This window comes from Sitophilus oryzae, unplaced genomic scaffold (genome assembly GCF_002938485.1).
Source record: "Sitophilus oryzae breed Bouriz unplaced genomic scaffold, Soryzae_2.0 scaffold_1440_pilon_pilon, whole genome shotgun sequence".
NCBI lineage: Eukaryota > Metazoa > Arthropoda > Insecta > Coleoptera > Curculionidae > Sitophilus > Sitophilus oryzae.
Window position 1 is genome coordinate 3,936,258 of NW_022146105.1, and position 22,815 is coordinate 3,959,072.

General features: G+C 33.1%; 1 protein-coding gene across 2 annotated transcripts in view; it reads left to right on the forward strand.

Annotated features, from left to right (window-relative positions):
* Positions 1-22,815, forward strand: part of LOC115876835 (protein trachealess) — a 139,409-nt gene that overhangs the window by 35,603 nt on the left and 80,991 nt on the right. For both annotated transcript variants that reach the window (XM_030892811.1, XM_030892812.1), the window contains exon 3: positions 5,007-5,054. In XM_030892811.1, coding sequence (XP_030748671.1) covers positions 5,007-5,054 — 48 coding nt within the window. The remainder of the gene's footprint in view (positions 1-5,006; positions 5,055-22,815) is intronic.

Below are 22,815 nucleotides of genomic sequence, written 5' to 3' on the forward strand. Positions count from 1 at the left end.
GTTTAACGATTGTCATGATAATTAAGTATTCAGACAAAGAAAAAGGAAGAATAGACTAAATTAAAGAATAATTTACTGTAAAAAATGTAATTAATAGAAGAAAAACAGACGGTTGTTGGTGAAGGGAAAAGGGGTAGCACAGTCGAGAGCCGAAACAAAGCATTCGTGATCGCCGTCAAATAGGTTGAGGACGATCAATCAAAAAATCTGCCGGTACGATTACGTTTTTCGTCGTCTGGCAGTTTGGCCAGCTCGCGCCCATTGATGCAAAAAGCCAGAAACCCGGGCCGGGTTCCTTCGCAAAACCCCACGGTAGCATGCGACAGGGACTTTTTGTTAGGGACGCACCAAATCCTCGAAGTATCGATAGGGGATCTCGATTAGTCTACTGCTCAGTTGGTCACTACTCGATACTAGTCGCTCAAGAGAAAACAAAAATTTGCAAAGGCCTTAGACACAAAGTAAAAATAGTCATAAAATTATGAAAATTGCAGCATTTGTATGAACTTTTATGTAGGTTCAGAATTTCATAAATATCATGTGTGTATCACCTTTGAAGGCTTATTTACCTTAATTTTTTGGATCCTTATTTTTCACTTATTTTTGATGCTGGTTATGTACAATGGCCTATATTTTCTTATTCTACACCATTTAATTAATAAATAGAGCATTTTTAACAAAATCGATGACATGACGAAAATCATAACGCCAATTTTCATGACTATATGTATGGGAAATATGCCCATTTTTTGGCTTTTTTGCACATTTTCAAATGCCATAGAAAAATACACAGTCATAAAATTATGAAAATTTCAGCATTGGTAGAAAATTTTATGTAGATTCAGAATATTCAGAATAACCTTTGAAGGGTTAGGTACCTTGGCTTTGTGAGAAAATATTTTTTTTGGACCCTTGTTTCTCAACTATTTTTGATGATGGTTAAACCGTACCCTACATCCGTTATTGTTCTTGGAAGAGTACAATGGCCTATATTTTCTTATTCTACGCCTTTTAATTAGCAAATAACAGCATTTTTAACAAAACCGGTAGCATAACGAAAACCGTCAATTTTCATGACTTATGACATTTTCAAGGGCCTTAGAAAAATACTAAACACAGTCATAAAATTATGAAAATTTCAGCATTTGTAGGAAATTTTATGGAGATTCAGAACACATACACCTTTGAAAACTTAGATATCTTGGTTTTGTGAGAAAAATAATTTTTGGGACCCTCGTTTTAAGCTATTTTTGACGACGACAAAAAAAAGCTGTTATATGACGAAAGGACTTAAATATTGATAAACTTTCTGGTGTAAAAGCAGAAGAAAACAGATGGAACCCCGCGTCGTTCATAATATCGATTGAAAATTCGATTTCTGGCGCAGCCCTAGGCCTCACGGGCCCCCCTCATTAAAACCCATGTATGTCGAGAATGTGGAAACGCAAGTCGGCTTGCTGCCAGCGTCCGTCACATTCTGCCAACCGGAGGGACACAATAAATATTGTTGGTCCATCTAGCCACTGGCCACCACAAAAAATCCACAGTCAACTGAAGGTTCAATCGGAAATCCGTACTCAACTCTCTCTGGCCTCCGAAATAACAATTTCGAAGGTCTAAATGATATTTTTGCAATATAACAATAATTAAAAACATAAATTACCATACCGGTACCATCAAAGATAGAAGAGGTTTTCTCTGTACCCTTGTTGACTCAAAAGTCAATATTTTTTCTCTGAATTAACGACACATTTATATTACTATTACACTAAACCAACAGAAACACTAATAATCCTTTCTAAAGAATATGCCGCGGTGTTTAAGAAACGTATTAACACCATATTTCTAAGTACTTAAGCAACCCCATAAAATATAAAATCCTGCAGCAACTAAATTTGCTATTTCTTTGAAATTGATGATTGAATTACAGACGCAAGCTGCTTAGAAATATACGTTTACGCATGTCCATTCGTTTCTGTATAAAATACTATGTTAAAAACGTTGTTTATTATTTGAAATAATTATAAATTTGATGCGACGGGCTCCACGCCCAACCTGTTCGTTGTATAAAGGATTTATACAGCACGTGCGGCTAGTATTGTTATCTGGTGAAATAACTCAGATGAGGCTAGTTCAGTCTTGCTATATGGTATTGGCATAGCCACATACATTATTCAGCTACTTGGTGGATTAATGGTAGCAGCGGAGCCTGTATTGCCAAGAGCATTCACAAAAAAACACGGTCTGGTTTCTTACGTAGAAGAAGCACTGCAACTTTATATATTTGTTAATAATTTTACTATAATTAAAGATAAAGTAACTATAGTTTTTTTCAGAATCCTTATTGCGACCTCAAACGCCATTAACTTTTTAATTTTTTTATCAAAGGACACGCCAGCTTATTTGGCGAAAATAATCTTTCATTACATGGTGTCCAGTGATTTTGTAACAGGTTTGGTTTTAAGGTTGATAGACTGGCTCAGTTCGATAGGTAGTCGAGTCACAACGTAATTTAGTATCATTTTCGTTTATTATTACCAACCAAACCAAACCTTATTAGTTTATTTATATCCGATAATTTCACTTAAATGTCAACCCAGTTTTAAATTTTCAATTCCAAGCAGTTTTTTAGTTTGAAATTCTATAAAATATAAGCGATAATATCAGCTGTTATTTTTGAAGGTGGTATAAGTCCATTTTTTCATGTATCGAGCTAAATATTCGTAAACCTTAATCTATTCCAGTGATGTTATTAACACTATAAACCTTTTAAATTTTATTATGAAGTAATAACTTTTACATTCCTTACAAAAAATAAACGATTTTTTAACTCCAAATAACCTTATACCGCTTTCAAAAATAACATATTACAAGAAATAATAAAAACAGGAGTAAATATAAGATTTTTTTTATGTAAAAAGTAATAATTAAAATGAAGACAAAAAATTAAATGTATGATTATAAATATGGAAAGAATGTGTATGTATTACTGAAATTACCAATAAGTATTTATTTTTAAATTGGACTTATACCGCTTAAATAACGGTTCATATGTAAAAAAACGTTTTAAAATTTAATCTGAAGAAAAGTTGGTGTTAAGCAACCCTATGAAATGGCAACGCTGAGGTGAAGTAAAGAGGAATTTTAAATTATTCCCTTTGAAATAAACTGAAAAAGACTTCTGTCTGATGCATGGTGTGACAAAAATAAAAACTCGATTGACCAGTGCCCTCCTGTCGGTAGCCAAAATCGATCGAATGTCGTCGACTTGAAGAAAGAAGATCAAAAAGAAAATCGCTGGAGAAATCGATAAGTCTTCAATAATATTATTTCGAATTTCGTTTCGCAGTCATTTTTAATATCTAACTTTTCAGAACTATTCCAAAAAAAATACCTATATCTTTTTTGTGAAAATGAAAAAAAAATGAATTGATTTCGTTTTATTATTTACACGTTCCTGGAAAAATAATATGTAAACATTATCAGAAAATTATGAAAGTTTCAGTAATTGTAGAAAATGTTATGTATTTTTAGACAATATAACGATATAAAACTAAAATGCCTTAATTTTGTGAGAAAATTGATTTTCTAGACCCTTGTTTTTGGGCGGTTTTTGATGATCTCACCAAAATCGGTGACTTGACCAAAATCGCCAATTTTCATGACTATATGTATGGAAAAAAGTCGAAAAAATGGCAATTTTTTGCTTTTTTGTACATTTTCAAAGGCATTAGAAAAATAGTAAACATAGTCATAAAATTGTGAAAATTTCAGCATTTGTAGGAAATTTTATGAAGACTCAGAATATGTACACCTTTAAAGGATTAGATATCTTAAGTTTCTGAGAAAATTATATTTTTGTACCCTTGTTTTTGGGCTATTTTTGATGATGCTTAAAAAACCGATATAACCGTTCTCGTAGGACTACAATGGTTCTCGTAAGACTACGCCTTTTAACTAATAATAAATAACATCAGTATCAACATATAATAAATAACATCAGTCAACTAAAATCAGTGACATCACGAAAATCGTCAATTTTCTCGACTACATTTTTGGCTATTTTTACATACATATTTTCAAAGGCCTTAGAAAAATAGTAATCAAATCCCACAAATTATGAAGAACTCAGCATTTGTAGGAAATTTTATGTAGATTCAGAATATATACACCTTTAAAGGCTCAGGTACCTTGGCTATATTAATTTTCTGGACCCTTGCTTTTTGATAAAAGTTAAATCGTTCTCTGTATCCCTTACTGTTCTCGTAGAAGGACTACAATGGCCTATATTTTCTTATTATACACCAATACTAATTAAGTAAATAATAGCAGTTTCAACAAAATCGGTGACATGACGAAAATGGCCAAATTTTCATGACTATATGTACTCAAAGAAGTCGACAAATTGGTCACTTTTAGTTATTTTTTGAAGCTGTCAAAAATAGTAAACACAATGAGACACTTCTAAAAATATCATTATTTGTAGTAAATTTCATTTAGTTTCAGAATATTTAACTTTTTTTTTGGCTTAAAGAATTTGACATTATCAAAAACTGGATTTTCTGAATATCTGTTTTTGAATATCTGTTTTTTCATAATAAATAAAATTTCACTTCAAAATCAAAATCGAAAACTTCTTTATAACATAGTATGGAAAAAGTATATTTTCTTGAAAAAAAAATCAAAAGAGTCATGCAAATATATCGACAAAATAAATCTTGTTTTATTAGTTTCTTTAACATACAGACCCCACTCTTATCGTCGCAACAAATGAACTTCTAGGGACACGAGATGTATTGAATCGGACATATTAAGTCTTAGTTAGGGGTGGCATTTTCACCACCAGGAAAAGTAAGGGATGGGGCACAACGTTCCTTTCACAGCTCCAGTTGCATTTTCACTACCCTCGCGACAAGAAGGGTAAAATTCGAAACGTTATTTAACCCCATTCATTACGAGATGCTGTGCGGTTTGACATACACTGACTTTCTCTTTTCTTTTTCCAGAAAACCAACTGTAGACGACGTTGGAAACCCATCTTCGGTAAACGCACGGTAAGTACTAAAATATTAAAGTGCATACAGCAAAATTTACATATTTGTTTACCTTGTTTCAATAGTGTCCTAAACTTTAGTTGAATGATATTACAGATAAAAATAAGAGAAAAAGTTCCTAGTGTGAACATAACTAGGCTTAAAATGATTTCTAATGAAGTTACAACCCTTACAACATATCAACATTTACATTTTTAAATATATCTGGTACATACACTCACCGGCACGAAAAACGAACACCTTAAAATTTTTATGTATTTTGCTTGCAACAAATATTCTGTTCTAGTGGACCAATTTTGATGACCTTTTGAGTAGTTTGTAGCTAAATTATTTTACTTTTTAGTATCTCTTTCTAAATTAAAAATGATAGTTCACATCTGTCAGTTATACGAGAGTACACAAAATATTGTTATTTTGGTGAAAGTTGGTGGAACACCCTATAGAATATGTTAAAAAAACAAGGAATTTAAAAATATTTTATCATCTAGGTGTACACTGAAAAAAAGGATCTCTCAGTGGAAATGAATATGACTTTGCCCCAAAAGATTGGCGCTTTTCAATAGGGCCAAGAACGACGTTTCTTTGCCCAAAGCATTAACTATCTTTTCATAAGCTTTAAAAAATTACTTTAGAGAATAGAAGAATCGATCTGTCCAAAGTATTTCACTCTTGACCCAAAATGAATATGCAAAGAAGTTCTTGCTACAAGAACAGTAGTCTCTTTGATTCATGCAAAAATTCTTGATTGAAAGGGGATATTTCTTGATTAAAGAGACACTTTTCTTAAACCAATAGCGAATACTATTGACTCAACTAAAATTTATTTTGATCTAAGAGCAGTCTATATATACAAGCATATACAGGCATATTACGAGGTATATTATTTTCTGATAAATTTAGGTTTTCCTGGTCTGTAGTAAGTAAAGTGATATTATTTTCCTCGATAGTAGTTATTTCTGCTTCTTCACTCCTTGGCATTTTTTGGGGTGGTTCATCACTCTACAAATTACAAAAAAATGTTACATCACGATTAATCAAAGTAAAGCAAATAGGTTATTAAAATTATAAGCTTTGGTCACATTGTGAAATTTTTAATACGGCGACTTTTGTCATTATTTGCATAAAAAAATCGATACCTATATTCTTATTCTATCTATAGTCACGCATGCATTATCTAAACAGGCGCATTAGGTAAATGTCTCTTACCTTCAATATAGCAAATAAATGCTCTAATTTCCATTTTTTCAGAAACTCCTTTAAAGAATCCATATTTCCTAAAATTTGTCATTAAAAAATGACAAATGCATGTTAATAATGATCACTAATTTGTTATACGATATGCGTTTAAAAAGCAAATTATATGCAAAATTCCAAGTGGAAAATTCCAAGCAACAAAACCCGGGCGTACTATGATGTGCGACCTATGAAATGCGACGTACGACTGATTGTATGTACCGTCATTCGTCATCGTCTTTGCGTGTCGTTATTAGTTTTCATCAAAAGAGTATTTAGCTATTGGAAAAATGGTCATGTTTCTTGAATGAAGTACTTCCTAGCGTATTTTTCTTATTATCTTAAAACAAAGTAACTTGCACTTGGTTGAATGAAAATAGATTCAAGAGAAATTTTCGAATTTTTCAAGAGAACCAGTTTTCTTGAGTTAAGAGAGTTTTTCTTCAGGCAAAATATTTGCAAAATATTTCAAGTCTATCCTTTTTATCAGTGTATCTTATCTAGATAGTTTATTTTTTGGTTCATCTCAATAGCTTTATTTTTGTTGGAGATATTCGTTTTTCAACATTTTTTCGTAATTTTAACATTAACACCATGCCTTTGCTTTTCACTTGGGAAATCAAAACTACCGAGAAAGGATGTGGTACATCCTTTCTCGATACTCGTATAATTGACAGATGTGAACTATCATTTTTAATTTAGAAAGAAATACTAAAAAGTAAAATAATTGAGCTACATATTGCTTAAAAAATCATCAAAATCGGTCCACTAGAACAAAACATATTAACTTTAAAATACATCAAAATTTTAAGGTTCTGAGGAATTTGTTCATGGTAATTTAGTACTTAGGGCATATTATATGTTCATAGGAAATTTTTGTTTTATTTTTATCTGTACCAATCGAAGTTTGGTACTTGATTTCTTTTACACTCTGTCTAAGAAAAAAATATCAAACTCAATAAGTAAATTTAAAGATGGACATCTAAACATTGAATTACAAACAACAAAAAATGTAAAAAGTCGCGCGTAAGATAAAAATGCTTGATAGTACAATCGGAATGTTTGCAGTAACATTAGAAAAGCACATTTCAATCGAAAACGAGAAATTTATACTGTGGAAGTGTCATAATGTGCATTTTTTCGAGCCTCGTAATAAAATGAAAATGTTTATCGCCGACAGTGAAGAAATTAGCTGAGAAAAAGACACCTGTTGCTGATGGCTGCGTTGTTTATGTACGATCGTACGAATTATTTGCACGTAAACATGCACGAAGCATAGCGCCTATAATTTGTTCTGTAACAATTTGTCTTTTAACTGCGTACGTCGTCAACTTTAATATGTTGCATTATTTATTTTCCGTGTCCGCCGCTTTCCGCAAGACGCGCAGCCTTTTAAATTAATTTGTTCTCTCGATTGGTATCATCACTGAATTATTAAATTTGCAATTTAAAACACGCCTCAGATATTTACATCGATATTTTTTAGCCTTTTATATAGCCTTTTTAATACTACCCTGTCAAACATTAATATCTACAGATTACACTTGATATCTCCACTATTAAAATGTATTTAAACTTTTTTTTCTTTACTGGAAAAGCTTTATTTATATAAACATTTTATTACCCATAAACTTATAAGTTTTCATGGCTATACTTTTTAATTTAGAAAATTATGAGAATTTCAGTATTTGTAGGAAGTTTTATATAGATTCAGAATATGGGTACACCTTTGAAAGCTTATGTACCTTGGCTTTGTGAGAAAATTAGTTTTTGGACCTTTGTTTTTGGGATATTTTTGATGATGGTTAAAACGTTCCCTTCATCTATTACTGTTCTCGTAGGACTACAGTGACCTATATTTTCTTATTCTACAACTTTAAATTGGTAAATAACAGCAGTTTTAACGTAATCGGTGACATGACGAAAATCGCCATTTTTCACGACGGTATGGAAAAAAGTGGAAGAAATGACCATTTTTTACACACTTTTAGAGGCCTTACAAAAATAGTAAACGTTATCATAAAATTATGAAAATTCCAGCATTTGTAGCAAATTTTATGTAGATATAAAATATGTACACCTTTGAAGGCTTAGCTGTCTTGGTACTGTGAGAAAATTAATTTTTTGGACCCTTTTTTTCAGCTATTTTTATTTTTGATGAAGGTTAAAGCGTCCTCTACGTCCATTACTATTCTCTTAAGGTTACAATGGCCCATACTTTCTTATTCTACACCTTTTAATTAGTAATACTAGCAGTTTTAACATCGGTGACATGACAAAAATCGCCAATTTTCAGGTATGGAAAAAAAGTCGAAAATCGACCTTTTGGCTATTTTTTACACACAAAGGTCTTACAAAAATAGTAAACGTAGTCATAAAATTATGAAAATTTCAGCATTTGCAGCAAATTTTATGTAGATTCAGAATATATAACCAAATCAAACCTTTGAAGTCGGCCTCGCGAGAAAATTAATTTTTTTGAACCCTGGTTATTCACCTATTTTTAATGAAGGTTAAAGCGTCCTCTATATCTATTACTGTTTTGTCGTAAGACTAAAATGGCCTATATTTTCTAATCCTACACCTTTTAATTAGTAAACAATAGCTGTTTTAACAAAATCGGTGACAATGACGAAAATCGCCAATTTTCATGACCGAATTGACAATTTGACAAAAAATGACAATTTTTGACCATTTTTTGAACTTAGAAATTTGTAAACATATAAATCGCTAAATGGTTTCTTTAAAACATGCCTCTGGTATATACACTATCAAAATATATTTATACATTTTTTTTGGGATATTTTTCCACCGAGACAAAAAAATCATTTAAACAACTGTATCGTATCAATAAAGTTCGCGAAGTCTACTCTTACGAATATTTCAATAAAACTACGTGACTTAAAGCGAAGAAATCTGACTCTCAGAAAAATTGAATATGAGTTATTGAAACTGCGACGTCTGGAGAACAATCTGAATATGAAATGTGACGTGTATTTTAAAATCTCATAGAAAGCCACAACCAAAATAGATAGTTACGATATACGTATAAATCAAATTCTCTTTGCAACATTCCCGAATGCCAGAATATAGAAAGCAACTTACAAGCCACAGGATCGCTTCTGCGACTCACAGAACTACACTGCGTTCCAGTATTATTCATAAGTTCGCTCTTATTTCACGTTTCTCTCATAATTCATACATAAAGTTGTGTTTAAAGTTTTGTTTTGAAGTACAAACATCGAACTAGTGGTAATAAAAATAAATACTATATATTTTCGAGGACAAAAAAGAAAGATCTATGTGGATAGAAACGAAATATAAGGTAGAATTCAGGAACTCGGCTTTGGGGAGGATACACATTATGTCAGGAATATCGAATCACAATGTTTATCAATTATTCACCGTATTCTCGCCTCACAAGCGTTTCTTTTTTTCTCAATTCCCCAACGAGATGCTGAGGTATACATAAAATAATATTTTTCTTTATTATTCCTGGTGCCATTTGTTAGGTTATTTTTCTTTTTCTACACACAGCAAATCCTCGATTTGTTTCCAGTTAAATACATTTTTGATAAAATGAAATAATACAAAATGTACTTGAGAGAAATTTTAGAGCTTTTTAGCCCGAAAAGCATTTGAAATAAAAAATGAGCAGGTTCAACTAAGACCATCAATATAGGCACGTGGCACTCTACGCATGAATCTGACAAATGGTTATGTTTATGAGAGAAGATCAATCTTTATAAATGGACCAACAAGGGCCAAAAAGCTCCCGATAGGAATGTGCAGTAAATGTAAATGTTCGATATTTTTTTTTAAACTCTCAGCTAGAATATTTATAATTTTCAGAGAAATTTGTAATTTTTAAGATCTTGTTCTTAAATCTGGTCTGATAGTACGAGCTATAAAGTAATGCTTTGAAACAACTTGATGACCATTTCTGGCTATTTTTTTACACATTTCAAATGCCTTAGAAGCATAGTAAACATAGTCATAAAATTATGAAATTTTCAGCATTTGTAGAAATTGTAGAGAGAAACAAGCCCTATAACATAGGATACAACATTTTAATGAACAGTGCTTTCCATAAAATCAAAAAAATGAAAAATATACGAAATAATATACATGTACTGATTTCTTTCGAAAATCGACAACTATGAAACTATGATCCCTTCCCTGACACAAACAGTACATTGTGAGACAGGAAATTGTAGAGAGAAACAAGCCCTATAACATAGGATACAACATTTTAATGAACAGTGCTTTCCATAAAATTAATAAAATGAAAAATATACGAAATAATATACACGCACTGATTTCTTTCGAAAATCGACAACTATAAAACTATGATCCCTTCCCCGACACAAACAGTACATTGTGAGACAGGAAATTGTAGAGAGAAACAAGCCTTATAACATAGGATACAACATTTTAATGAACAGTGCTTTCCATAAAATCAATAAAATGAAAAATATAGGAAATAATATACATGTACTGATTTCTTTCGAAAATCGACAACTATGAAACTATGATCCCTTCCCTGACACAAACAGTACATTGTGAGACAGGAAATTGTAGAGAGAAACAAGCCCTATAACATAGGATACAACATTTTAATGAACAGTGCTTTCCATAAAATCAATAAAATGAAAAATATAGGAAATAATATACATGTACTGATTTCTTTCGAAAATCTACAACTATGAAACTATGATCCCTTCCCTGACACAAACAGTACATTGTGTAGAGAGAAACAAGCCCTATAACATAGGATACAACATTTTAATGAACAGTGTTTTCCATAAAATCAATAAAATGAAAAATATACGAAATAATATACATGTAAACGGAAACCGCTTAGGAAATTTTAGGTAGATTCAGAATATATACAGCCTAAATATCTCAATTTTGTGAGAAAATTATTTTTTTAAACAGTCCGAAATAATTGCTCCACTTTAAAAAATATTAATAATGTCCTGAAACAACTGAAATTTTCAGGACATAAAATATTACGTACTTTCAAAATAAGCATTATCTCCAAAATAAGTTAGTAATAAATAAAATTCGTATTTCTGAAAAGCTTGTCCTAATATTCGTCATGAAATCGATGTCGATCTTCTCTAAGCATCGATACACGTCGAACCTACGTAGTGAAATAGAAGGCCGCGAATTTAAAATGCATGAAAATGTCATCGATACAAAAACTAGCAATATTTTATGATCGACTCGATCCCCTCGCCCCTATAATCCGAGGATCTTCGGCTCCGGCGAGCGGGCAGAAGAAAACTGACCCTTGCCGGACCTCAAATTGGATTTAAAACAGGGTGGGCCCTTTATAATCCCCTCGAGATCGTGACACGCGACCTGGTCGCGTGCTCTTTTAATTCCCTTTGTCGATTTAATCCCTCGCCTTTCCCTTGGTTCCTTCGGTACGACGCCCACCGTTTAAAAGCCGCGCGTTACGCACTTAGATCGTCGTTAAATATTAATTTTTTATGCTGTTTTCACGCCTCTTCGTCGATTAAAAACATTTACGCGACAGGAGGCGTATTTAAAAGTCGCGTTTTTATTAATGCAACAGCTAGTTCCCGCGTAGAGACATCTAGTCTAGGAGGCAGTGAAGATTTTCGGTACTTATTTTCCCAGTCAGCAAACACAGATAGAATTATACGGGTTTCGGATGGGTTGAGGCAGAAAATACGTTAAAAGGACAAATATACTGCATTTTTTTCAGCAATAAAAATAGTTAGTAAGAGAGATGTGCATTTAAGAAAAACAATTTAGTCTGGCTATTCGGTGAGAATGTGTAATATCGTAACGTAATACACGGAAAAAAATTATTTCTATATTCAAGAACAATCATACACTTAAAATTTTACACTTTCTTTAAGGATAGTATTCTCTCCATGAGTACAACAAATATTTGGAACTATTTTACTTTTACACTTGCTTTTTAAATATAGTTATAGTCACTTTAAGTAATTTAGAATCTAAAAAAAAAGAATAAAATGACTTATATTTAAGAAAAACTTATATTACTATCAAGTGAATAAATCCTTTAGCAACGAAGAAACTAATATTAAATGAAGTATAAATGCTTTTATATAATAATAAGTCGTATTCTTAACTGTTTTAAAACTTTTACTTGAAATCGGTGTATTAAGACTTTAAATAAGTATATTATTCTCGGCGCGCGAGAATAACACCCCATTTCCAAGAGTTACTATTCTTATATTAAGTGACCATCCCCAACAACAACAACGCAACAGTGCATTCCTGATTCCTATCTTCATTTCATTGGGTTTCTGTTTCTCTTCTGCGACACGAGACGCGCCGGGTACTTTATATAAAGTTTTTTTGTTATCGTTTGTGCTTGTGATATGTTAAAATGGAGGACTTTCTTCAGGCATAGGAGATGACGGATTTGATCCCAAAATTTCAAGGTAATTTTAGCAATAATCCTACATTATTTGGTGACATTGGTTTGAGGTTAGGGGGACTCCATTTTAATATGCATTATTTCTTATACACTGGTGGTAAACTAGGTATGTACGCTTTTGGAATGATTCAATTATGTTTTAACAATTTTTATTACTGTTTCTCGTTTTTAATTAGCGATGCCGCTGTCCAATATCCACCTATATTGGGAAATTACACAGTTTTATTGTATTTTCTTATTACGAAAAGCATATAATTTGGTAGGCGATGTTTAGCTAATCTAATTTAAAAAGTATTAACCATATTCGGGGTTATTCTGGTGATATTTCAAAATTCCATACCTATTGTAAATGGAAATTAAGAAAAGATTTTACCAAAACAAGAGTTTCTAACAAGATCGAACCCGAACCTCCGAAAGCATAGGGAACACGTTACCGAATTTTGTGAGAACTATATAGTTTTTCGATCCCGGTTAATATTCGTCCTAAGAAAAACTAGTTTATCCTAAAATCGGGTTTGCCCGATAACATACATGAATATAATAGAGTTGGGACATGCTAAAAATTTTAATTTCCATTTCCCCCTAACCTCCAACCAATGTGATCAAATAATGTAGGATTATTGCCAAACTTACCTTGAAATTTTGGGATCAAATCGTCATCTCCCATGCCTGAAGAAGGGCCTCCATTTTCACATATCACAAGCACAACGACGATATTCTTGATAATATGGCAACATAGATAGTAGCTTAAATTTACATGAAAGAAAATCCAGAAAAGATCCAGTGGTTCTCAAAATTTTAGAAAAAAATCTTTTTTTTTTGGAGTAAAATAACTCGATTATTTTGGAGTTATTTGAAAAACGGTAAAGAGAAAAAATGTTTCTTTTGACCAGATCTACCACCCCTTAAAATACTTGCACTTATTGCTGGGACACCCTGTATATTCACCCACTGGGAAAATAAGTACAAAAAAAACTGCCTCCTGGTTAATCTGATCATTTTTAAAAACTCTTTCGATCATTAAAATCAAGTACTGTATCTTTTGTGAAACAATTCTAATCACTGGTCTGAAAATTGGCCAGTGATATGACTACGAGACAATAATATTCCATGCTTATAAATTGTTTTTTGAAAAGAAAATCTATCTAATTCCATCAAAACTGCGGTTTTCTTCTGGGGTTTGGCAAATATGGCTTTGGGAAAGCCAATAATATAAATCTATGCGACCCTTGGTCACCCCAAAATGTGTCGTCAGTCGGCATTATTTCACGTTAATCCTTGCATTGGTCACGGGTCTTACGAGATCAACTTTTTAATGTCCCGACGGTTTCCAATCATGGCCGGCTTTACCGTACCCCTCCGAATCGACCTTACAGCCCAGACGGTCCAAATTTAAATTTACCATTATCTTTGGTTACGCTAACTTAATTTCTTGGGGTCGTTTTAACCTCTTTTTTGTCTTGCTATCTAATCGTGCAGCCGAAGAAGTTTTTAAAATCATTCGGAAAGAGTTTTAGCGGCTAAGATTTTCCTTCATTTAAGAAGAACAATCCTCAGATTGTCACGAGATTTTTAACAGGACACTGGCTCTTCAATAGATTGAAGCTATACTCGATGCAATGATGACTGCAAGCAGATGACGTCCCATACCAATCTATTTATTTTACTAAAAAAAGTTTCTAATAATTTTTAAGTTAACTATGGATGGGTTTAAATATAAATCCGTTATACGTCGTCTCTTGTTGTGTTTAACCAGTTTTATTGGTTTACTTCAAAAATGACAGATCGTATTTCAATTTTATTGGTTTGAGGGAACGATGAACGACAAACGGACGCCGATGCGTATGAACCATGTATGAACTCGCCTTTAGATTTTTGACGCTTGTCAAGGTCTTGCCAAATTATAGGTTATAATTTTGTGTCAACTTTTGTCAAATACCCTGCGTTTTGGAAGATGATGCATTTTGATTCGTGTTATTACGTGTGTTTTGTGTCTTTTGAAGTCAAGTGGAGATAAAATCGAGTGAAAATTAACTGTAGACCCAGAGCACATTTTATGGTTAATACTCGCTGCCCAGGCAGAAAGTCTTATACACCAATAAAGTTCGTATACCATCTCGTCGTAGATAAGTGCATCTCGAATATGGTAGAAAGACCATACCAAACACATACTAAAAACTGGAGTAGCTGTAAAATATCGACATCACACGATAGGTAAATAATAGATTTTAGTACTGCAGAAAAATAAAAGGTACTAGTTTAAAAAAATTAAGATTAAAGTTAATTAATCAACTTTTAAGGTATAAAATTTGGTAAGTGTTATTATTAATAAAATAGTTTGTTTTATTTATGTTGTTTTATTTATTCCTGTGGAATATTACAAATTTGTATTTGTACATAAGTTCAATTGATAAATATAATAAATGCGGGAAGTTTCATAAAGCTTGAAAGTAAGAATAGATAGTTCTTTTTTATATTTTTTTGGTATGTGGTGTCTTGTTCTTGTTTGTTTTGATTAACACATACCGTTTTTTATTAAATAAAATAACTCGATTACATTTTTTCAGTTTTATACAATTTTTTTCACAATATTTTCAAGTATTCACTTGTCAGTCAAATTTTAAATATATTAATTTCCTGCTATGCGTTCCAGTTGTACCAACTTATTTCTTTGTAAAATAAAATAAACTACTTTGAAATTAAAATGACAGACACATCTATCACTGTCAAGGATCTTCTCGTTGGACAGACTATAAGAAACACCGGTAAATATGCAGATTCTGTGAGGAAAATGGGAAAACACCAGAACACCTCACCAGTGAGTGCACCCAGACGACAATCATTCATGCCAAAAGCTTTGCTACGACTGATATCGGAGTTGGAGAATTAACCTCTGTAAAACCGTCTCAGATACTGTTTTTATGATTATGATTCAAGAAATGGGGTCCATCACCGCGACCCTGACTCGATCTATTGTGTGTCCGCCTTTCTTGAGTTATAATGAGTTATAACTCATCATACAGTCTCAAGGCTTTGACAAAAGCCAATATCTGAGACGGTTTCTGACTGATGAGGTGTTCTGGTATTTTCCTCATTTTCCCACAGAATCTGCATCCGCCGTTGTTTCTTAGTACTAAGGTGTTCGTTGAGAAGACAATGTCCTGTTAAAACCCCGTGAAAATCCGAAGATCTTACTTAAATCAAGAAAAATCATTCATTTTTCTCGGTCGTAAGTGCTGAGAAATGTCTTCGAGTGTGTTGGACCGTTGGAGGATTCACATTCCAGGTCATGGATGGAGTTTTCCAGATTCTTGAGTTCCGCTTTAAGGTGGTTACTACTAGGAAAGCAGAACGGAAATACAATCTACATCTCCTGTAGTACAAAAGTGTATGTGAATGTGATTTTATTGGTGATTCCATTGAAACCAAATTACAAATTAGCATCGAGGCCCCAAAAGCGAAAGCCAGCTACTACGCGGGCTCGGTCAACTATTTATATCGAGCCGGTAGCATTAAAATGTATCGATAGACGTTGATTGGGTCAGTAATCTTGGCGCAGTGATTGATGTGCCGGTGCAGCGAGGGACCGCTCGCATCGGCAACATCCAAAAGGTACCGCTCTATGACGCAGGCCTTTGCCGCAGTACTATTTCAGCCCGAACCGCGGCCAGTTTACATTTGATTCGTATCGAGAACAATATCGCAGTATAATAAGATCGATAAAGATTAGCAGACGAAGGGCACGAGGACATAAGTTTGATTTTGCAGGATTAGGAAAGATACAAATAAATTTCAAATTAATCGTTTCCTCAATTTTTGATTTTATTATACTCAGATGCAAAAAACGCAACGGAAAGTTTTTTCGTCAAGTTTAAAGTGTGATTTTTTTAGAAAACTGAATATAAATCTATCAACTTTTAATACATAAACTCAGTTTTTTATAAACTTAAGTATTTCGCTTATTATACAGGGTTAATTGAAGGGTTGTTTTTAGCCTAACTTTAAAACACTCTGTGCAATTTCGTGTGTAACTTTTTTAGTTATACTTAGTCAGTAGTATAGTTATATTTAGTCAGTAGATATTTATTATTTGGTAAAATCTAGGTGGCTGTGATATGTCTGACATTACTTCAACATAGATGCCAAATTAATTTAACTTTAACAACTAGTTATCATTTTTTGTCAGTTAAAAAAAATCTCAGAAATTTGCCGAAAATGGAAAGATGAATGTCGCCCCTGAATGAGTGTGGTCTGCACAGGGTGGGTCAAATTCGACGCTTTTAAATGGAAACACCCTTTTCTATAGGAGCTCAATTTTTGTCAAAAACATGGTGGTGAAAACCGCATATCGATATCTGTTACCGTTTCGGAGTTACGGGGTGTTTTTCAAAAATATGCATTTTTAACAAATCGCTGTAACTTTTTTGATATGGAATATTTTGTATTTTTATGAAAACATTTCCAAAGCACCTTTTTACGTAGAATTTAATGGTTAAGTATATTTTTTAAAATTAATAGTTTAAGAATTATCAACAGAAAATTTGATTTTTTATATGGAACAAATTTATTTAACCAACATCAACACATTTAAACTATATCTAATAACAATAAAAATAAATAGCAAACCAAGACATGAGATTTTGCTACAGGTGTTCGACATATCGACCGTCTTCTGTTATGGAACTGGCAGTTTTTGGAAGATTTCTCGCGGAATTCATTAACTCAGTGGGGGTGAAAGATACCCTTCCATAACTGCTAAGTATTTCTAATTCCTGTGTAGATTATACGGAAGAATAAGGAATCTTTATTCTTCGGCAAATATATCCATAAGATTAGATCCATCGGCACTAAGTCAGGCGGCCTCGACGGCCAACGGCTGGGATCTTGGTTAGCTATTCAATTATTCTTGAAATTGGCTGTAAAAATTTGCTGATAGCTTCAGCGTTCTGAGGCGGTGCGTCGTCTTGCTGGAAAAATATGTTCTCGAGTTCCATTAAGGGCATATCATCAATAAGGGGTCCAAAGCCTACTAGTTAAAAGTGGCGAACTTTTAAAAATTCTGTATTTCGAAGGGGATTATAAGAAAATATCAAGTGTGTTATATTTTTGAAAAGGTAATTTTAAATTCTCTTTAATTAATTAAAAATATAGAGGGTGTCCCAAATAAAAAATCAATTTTTCTGTTGATAACTCTTGAATTATTAATTTTTAAAAAATTATACTTAAACCATTAACTTCTACGTAAAAAAGTGCTTTGGAAATGTCTTCATAGAAACACAAAATTTTCCATAGCAAAAAAGTTACAGCGATTTGTTAAAAATGCACATTTTTGAGTAAGTAACTCCGAAACGTTAACAGATATTGATGTGCGGTTTTCACCATCATGTTTTTGATGAAATTTGAACTCCAGACACCGATATTAGTTTTCGTCTATCTCCTATAGAAAAGGGTGTTTCCATTTAAAAGCGTCGAATTTGACCCACCCTGTACATATTAAAGCTTTCCTATCTAATATGGGATTAGTAAAACCGCGTAAAATATGTTACTAGTGTTAAAAATGCCAACGGTTTATAAGCGAAACTGTACTGCCTGTACTCCCAATGTCGATCGGTATTTGTTCTTGTATCTGCTCGGCCGAAGAAGAGAAACAATCTGAAATTAAAGCTCGTAAAGAAGTTTTCCCTGCATTTTTACAGGTCTAACTTAAATTCGGTAATAAAAACTCTCCCCCGGGGTTCTGAAGGTACACGGGGCGCGAAAGTAACAGCTTTCCTTGCGCCATTTTTAATTATCTAGCGCCGATGTTACCATGCTTTATCATCTGTAAATTTTATTAATGAAACGTTTTTTTCCTTCTCGTTTTCTGCCACCGACTTCTATTAAAGTAGTATGTAAATTGTCGGCCTGAATTTCTTTTCTCCCTATTTGACGACCTCCTTGCGCACTAATTAAAAGAACTTATGGTTTTTTTACTGCTCGGGGCTCTTGGCAATTTGTTTACTGGCCCCCTTTTTATTTCCTTCGAATTTTTCTTTTTAGATTTATGGATCTGGATGAGAATCGCCTTTAAATAAGGGTTATTCCATTAAGAATTAGACATTCTAGTAAATAACACAAGAATACACTGAAAATACACAGCTCGGGATCTCTACTACTAGAAATCAACAGAAGAATTAAGTTAGCATCGAGTACTTATTGAAGAAACTCAATCATATTCAAATCTAGAATACCACTTTATCTATAGAAGAAAACATTCGACCAATGTGTACTATCAGTCATGACCTAAGCATGCGAAACCTGGACACTTAAATCGGACATTACTAGTACAAAATATGCTGGGAATAACCAAGAGACCGTAACTGAATAGAGTGGATTCGATAAAAGACCAGGTAATAGTGATGGGTTGTTATTTAACTATCTGTTATTTTATAACAATTATTTAGAAATAACATAACGCAACCGTTACTGCTTTTAAAAAATAACAGATATAAAATAACCACACGCAGAGATCGAGTGTTCGTGAAACGAAATCGGCGCTCTGCACCGCCACGAAATTCGATGCTGCTCGAAGCAATTCCAAAAAACAACTAGTATGGATGGAAAACCTATTATTTCGACAACCATCGATACAGGCGGCGAGATACAACGGACAACGGAGTGGGGTATGCGCTACGGCGCGGCGCGTCGTGTTGGGCTGACAACAGCACAGACAACAGCTTAAAAATAATAGGATATAAAAGAAGCAGCTTTTTTGAAACAGTTGCGGGCATAACGCCTGGCTGTCGAGATAACAGGAGTGGGAAAGGAGCGCTGCTGCATCGGTCGATTGTCGATGGAGGCTCGCAACGGGTTGGAGAATAACGCATCAGTTGTTTTAGCTATGTTGTTTTTTTACCTGTTACGAGCATAACAGAACGGCGTTCGAGATAATCGGAGGTTTGAAACAGGTTGGAGAATAACGCATCAGTTGTTTTAGATACATATTGTTTTTCAACCTGTTACGAGCATAACGGGCGGAGGTCGAGATATTATGGCGCTGTATGTTTCAATACTTTGTTATTAAGTTTCAATATTTAAGTATTTATTTATTCTGAAAAATTTTCAGAATAATATTTTAAGATTTTTTAAAAATGTATACAGGGTGTTTTGAAAAATCTGGTCATTGATTAATCACGATCCTGCTTAAAGCCCTTGACGTAAAAAGCTGATTTTTGGAAAACGGATTGACTTTAGGGTGTAGAGGTGCGATAAGAAGGGATTTTTCGAAACTCAAATTCTAAGGGGGTGAAACCACCCTCAAATATTAGAATATTTTTTATTTAAAAACTGGTGAGTTTTTCGAAAAAACTCTTAAACACGTATATTTTATTTTGTTGTTTTACATATTTTGAGATTTTTACAAAATATATACAGGGTGTTTCATAAAATATGACCACTGAGTAATCACTATTCTGCTTAAACTGCTTGACGTTTAAAGCTGATTTTTGGTAAACGGATTGACTGTGGGGTGTAGAGGTGCGATAAGGAGGGGTTTCTCGAATCTCAAATTCCAAGAGGGTGAAAACGCCCCTCAAATATTACAATATTTATTATTTAAAAAACGGTTAGTCTTTCGGGAAAACGATTGGACACGCATAATTTATTTTGTTTTTTTACATATTTTGAAATTTTTTAAAAAATAATACAGGGTGTTCCAAAAAGTTGAGTAATTGATTAACCACGATTCTGCTTAAACTGCTCGACGTTTAAAGCATATTTTTGGCAAATGTGAGAAAATTTTATCCAGTTTGTATGTTAATGGAAATTCTTGCTTTGCTTTATCATCACCATTACAAATTAATAATTCGATGCGAACGAAGTCGCGGGTACAACTTAACAAGTATAGCTAGAGACGTGAGAAATATAAAATAAGAGACGCCCCCCGATGCGCAGTGGACATCCCACAAATTTGCTTCAATCAGATTTTTCGTAGCGTAACTGCATCTCTCTTCCGCCGAATGCGTTCTCTCTCTATCGTGTGCGCGACCGGTGCTATCCCCAAGTCTCTTCCTATATTTGTCAAACTGTACATGCTAGTTTAAGTGTAAAATTAATTCGAACTCTAGTGTGTAGTTGGTTTACTTATGAAGAATATACTACACATTTTCTTATATTGCTATTTTTTGACCGCAAATGGTAAAATCATAACGAAGAGCTTCTCGCCCGTCGAGTGAGATGCACCCTGTACACTGCTACGCAATTCAGAATCTACGCGGATCGAGGGGTAGGGCGTAGGTAGATCGGAATTTATAGATATAGACGAGTGGCGGCATTTTGGCTTTTTTATATCGCAATTTGTAAACAGCGCTTATTTGTAAACAACCCCCGTTTTTAGAGAGGTATTTTAGATAACAATCGATATTTAGAAATGTTATGACACCCTGGAAATACTACCACCGAGCACGTCATTGTTGCAACTGCGTTAATACGCCTGGCGGTGACCGCCTCATATTCTTTCAGATATTTAGCAATAAAATAAAGAAACCTGTTATTTTTAAGCTGTTATTTTAAGCTGTTTTTTATAAATAACTATAACAGTTTCAACTGTTATCTAAAAATAACAGTTTTGCCCATCACTACCAGGTAATAGATGTCATCCACAGAATGAAGTCCCTCAAATGGCAATGGACAGGACACCTGGCAAGAAGGACGGGCAACAGATGAAACACAAAAATTACAGCATGGTACCCACGAAGAATTAAGAGATCTAGATCGAACCTGAGATTACAAACAACAAATAACGCTAAAAAGCCAAAATAGCTTCATCGACAAAGCATTTACAAAACAAACAAAAGCACAAAAAATATACAAATAATATAAAATATACAATACAAATCATACAATTCAAAAAAAAATAAGTCGTTAAAATTACAAATAGAACATACATGGACTGGAAAATTAATTTTATTTTTCAGAAAGTATTAGAGACAGAGTTTACCAAAAATGCTTTTTATGACTACTAGTGGGTAAATGAATTTCTAGATATATTACGAATTTTTTTGGAACTTTAGTTTCGGAGATATAAATTTAATCGGACCTTTTTAAAAAAATTAATTTTATTTTTCAGAAAATATTTGAGACAGAGTTTACCAAAAATGCTTTTTATAACTACTAGCGGGTAAATGAATTTCTAGATATATTACGAATTTTTTTGGAACTTTAGTTTCGGAGATATACATTTAATCGGACATTTTTAAGAAAATTAATTTTATTTTTCAGAAACTATTAGAGACAGAGTTTACCAAAAACGCTTTTTATAACTACTAGCGGGTAAATGAATTTCTAGATATATTACGAATTTTTTTGGAACTTTAGTTTCGGAGATATACATTTAATCGGACATTTTTAAAAAAATTAATTTTATTTTTCAGAAACTATTAGAGACAGGGTTTACCAAAAATGCTTTTTATAACTACTAGTGGGTGAATGAATTTCTAGATATATTACGAATTTTTTTGGAACTTTAGTTTCGGAGATACTAAAATTAAGGGAGGCTACACCATAATTGGAAATGGTTGAATAAGCTGAAAATGATGATGATGATGATTTTCTTAAAAAAAGTTGTTTAAATTTTGAAACACCCCACACCCCGTAAAACGAGGCATCCCTGCAATAAAAATATAAAATATTATATATAATATTATTTATATTTTTAATCGGATAGAAGATTCTATATAAACCATATTAATTTGATTTAAAAGTTGTTGGTTAAGTGCATCATAAATAAGAGGATGGTTTTGATTTGACGCGCGTTATAATTGCAGAAAAACCGCCCTATACGCCACAGGTGCCATTGGGGGGTGAGAAAATGCAACAAGGGTGTATAGGTCGTGTGTGTTCGACTTCTTCAGAATGCATGCTCACGACTGTCGAGGGACCAAAGCTGACACGAGCTCAATTTATGGCGGCATCTCGACTATTTATGAATACTTTCACGGAATTATTGCCATACGGATGATTTCGGAGACTTCCAGCTTGATTTTTCTTCCTAGATTTTTTTATCGCACTTAAACCGGAACTTACTTCTACACTCAGAACGGAGAATTT